Source organism: Perognathus longimembris, chromosome 11 (genome assembly GCF_023159225.1).
Source record: "Perognathus longimembris pacificus isolate PPM17 chromosome 11, ASM2315922v1, whole genome shotgun sequence".
NCBI classification, from domain to species: domain Eukaryota; kingdom Metazoa; phylum Chordata; class Mammalia; order Rodentia; family Heteromyidae; genus Perognathus; species Perognathus longimembris.
This window is the reverse complement of record NC_063171.1, coordinates 37,816,171-37,818,226: the sequence shown is the minus strand read 5'-3', so window position 1 is coordinate 37,818,226 and position 2,056 is coordinate 37,816,171. Positions and strand designations below refer to the sequence as shown.

Below are 2,056 nucleotides of genomic sequence, written 5' to 3'. Positions count from 1 at the left end.
TTTTATCTTCATGTCCATTGCCGTGGGGAAGATTCAGAGACATAAACTACCTTCCTTCTCTGTGTTACTTCTGACCAGTTCAGGCTTATATGTTTCCAACATATAGACTAATAAATAACCTGATTACTTTATTGGTGTTAACCTCTCACCAAATGACTGATTCTCATAGCCATAACAACCCAGGATGCGGTCTATACCAACAAGTGTTCCTGGGGTTGGGAATATGGCCTAGTGGTAGAATGCTTGCCTTACCAACAAGTGTTCCTCAGGGTTTCCTCCAAATAGCCCTCATCCTTTCACTGACTCTTTTCACAGCCTCCTTCACTTCCTTGTTGCGAAGGGTATAAATGATGGGGTTGAGGAAAGGAGTAAGAAGGGCATAAACTAAGGCAACAAGCTTGTCCGAGTCTGCAGGTCGACTCCCAGGTGAGCTCACATAGACTGTGAAGGCAGAGGCATAGAACAGGGCCACTACCGTCATGTGGGAAGAGCAAGTGGAGAAGGCCTTGGCACGGCTGGCTGCTGAGGGCAGCTTTAGCACAGCTGTCAAGATGCCTCCATAGAGTCCCATGATGAGCACAAAGTTGCAGCCAGTAGCCACACCAATCACTGCCCCATGAATCTGAGCATGCCAGCTTGTGTCTACACACGCCAACCTCATCAGTGGTGCCAGGTCACAAAAGTAATGGGCTACATCTTGCAAGCAGAATGGCAGGGTGGCAGTGAGGCCTGCTGGCACAAGTGCAGCCGAAAAGCCAGCCACCCAAGTGCTCCCTGCTAGCCAGAGTTGGACCTGTCTGCTCATGAGTGCATGGTAGTGCAGCGGGCGGCAGATGGCCAGGTAGCGGTCCAGTGCCATGACACCCAACAGGTAGCACTCAGTCATACCCAAGGAATGGAAGATATAGAGCTGGAGAAAGCATGCAGCCGAGGGGATGGGAGACCGCCCATGGAGAAGAGTGTGCAGCAGAGTGGGCACCGTGGTGCTGACATACCAGAGCTCCAGGAAGGAGAGGACACTGATAAAGAAGTACATGGGTATGGACAGTCCGGAATCTGTCTTCACCAGGATGATGATGAACAAGTTCCCTGCCAGTGTGAGGAGATAGATGCACAGGGTGCCCAAGAAAGCCAGAGGTCTTAGGGTTCCTGTGGTGGTGAAACCAGCCAGGAGAAAGGTTTGTGTCCAGGTATAGTTAACATGATCCATGATTTCCAGGAATTAGACGTTAAGGCAGGAAATGAAATGCTTCAAGCCCCTTCTTCTCTTCAGGAAATATTTCTGGTGGCAAGGCAGACAAATGTATTTGCTTTAAAGAATCTGAGCCATGCTAACAAATACCTTACTATCAAACAGAGGAACTGCCAACCCTAAGGCAGAAATTGATTACCTCATATTATAGCATCCCTAGATGACCCCACTTTATTCTTGTGTATATTGGGATATTGGGTTCCAGCATTCCAACTGTCTTTATTAGTTCCTAAGGGTAAAATAAGCAGACGTATTGGGCTGTGTTAAAGGGAGAAAAGTGATGAAAGGGATTGTTTTGACCTCTCTCAGTCTCTCTGGAGAGGATGGACTGTTGTGGTAAGTACTAGAAGGAAATGAAAGTGATGCAGAAGCTCTGAGAAAAATCTCTGCAATCTCATGTCCAAGGGGCCACATAATTTTTCACCTAGCACCCATATGGTACCTCCTAAATGTTTAAGTCCCAAAGAAGACATATGCTAGGGATTCTTAGAGCAAACGCATGTTTTAGAAAATCCCAAGTAAGAAAGAGCCTTCTCTAAAGTTGGGAACTGGCTGTGTGAGCTTGCTCTGACACTAACTGGCAAGGCACTTGGGATTGAGGAACTTCATATCACACCTCAGCTTCCTCTCTCTCAGATTAGAAAAAGGGGGAAATTATTATAGCTTTTGAAGGTATCAACAACCATGCTGGTTGAGCTTTCTTCCCCCAATACCCTAAGCTGGCTCACCAGGAAGTTGAAACCTCTGTCCTTGTTCTTTCCTTCTTCTTCTCTCATCCCTTCTGTACCATCTGCATCCATGACC

At 47.1% G+C, this 2,056-nt stretch overlaps 1 protein-coding gene across 1 annotated transcript; it reads right to left on the bottom strand.

Moving 5' to 3' along the window:
• Positions 1-265: 265 nt before the first annotated feature.
• On the bottom strand, positions 266-1,210 carry LOC125360167 (olfactory receptor 6N1-like). Its single transcript, XM_048358201.1, has one exon. The coding sequence runs from the start codon at positions 1,208-1,210 to the stop codon at positions 266-268; it is 945 nt and encodes a 314-aa protein (XP_048214158.1).
• Between the last annotated feature and the right edge of the window lie 846 nt (positions 1,211-2,056).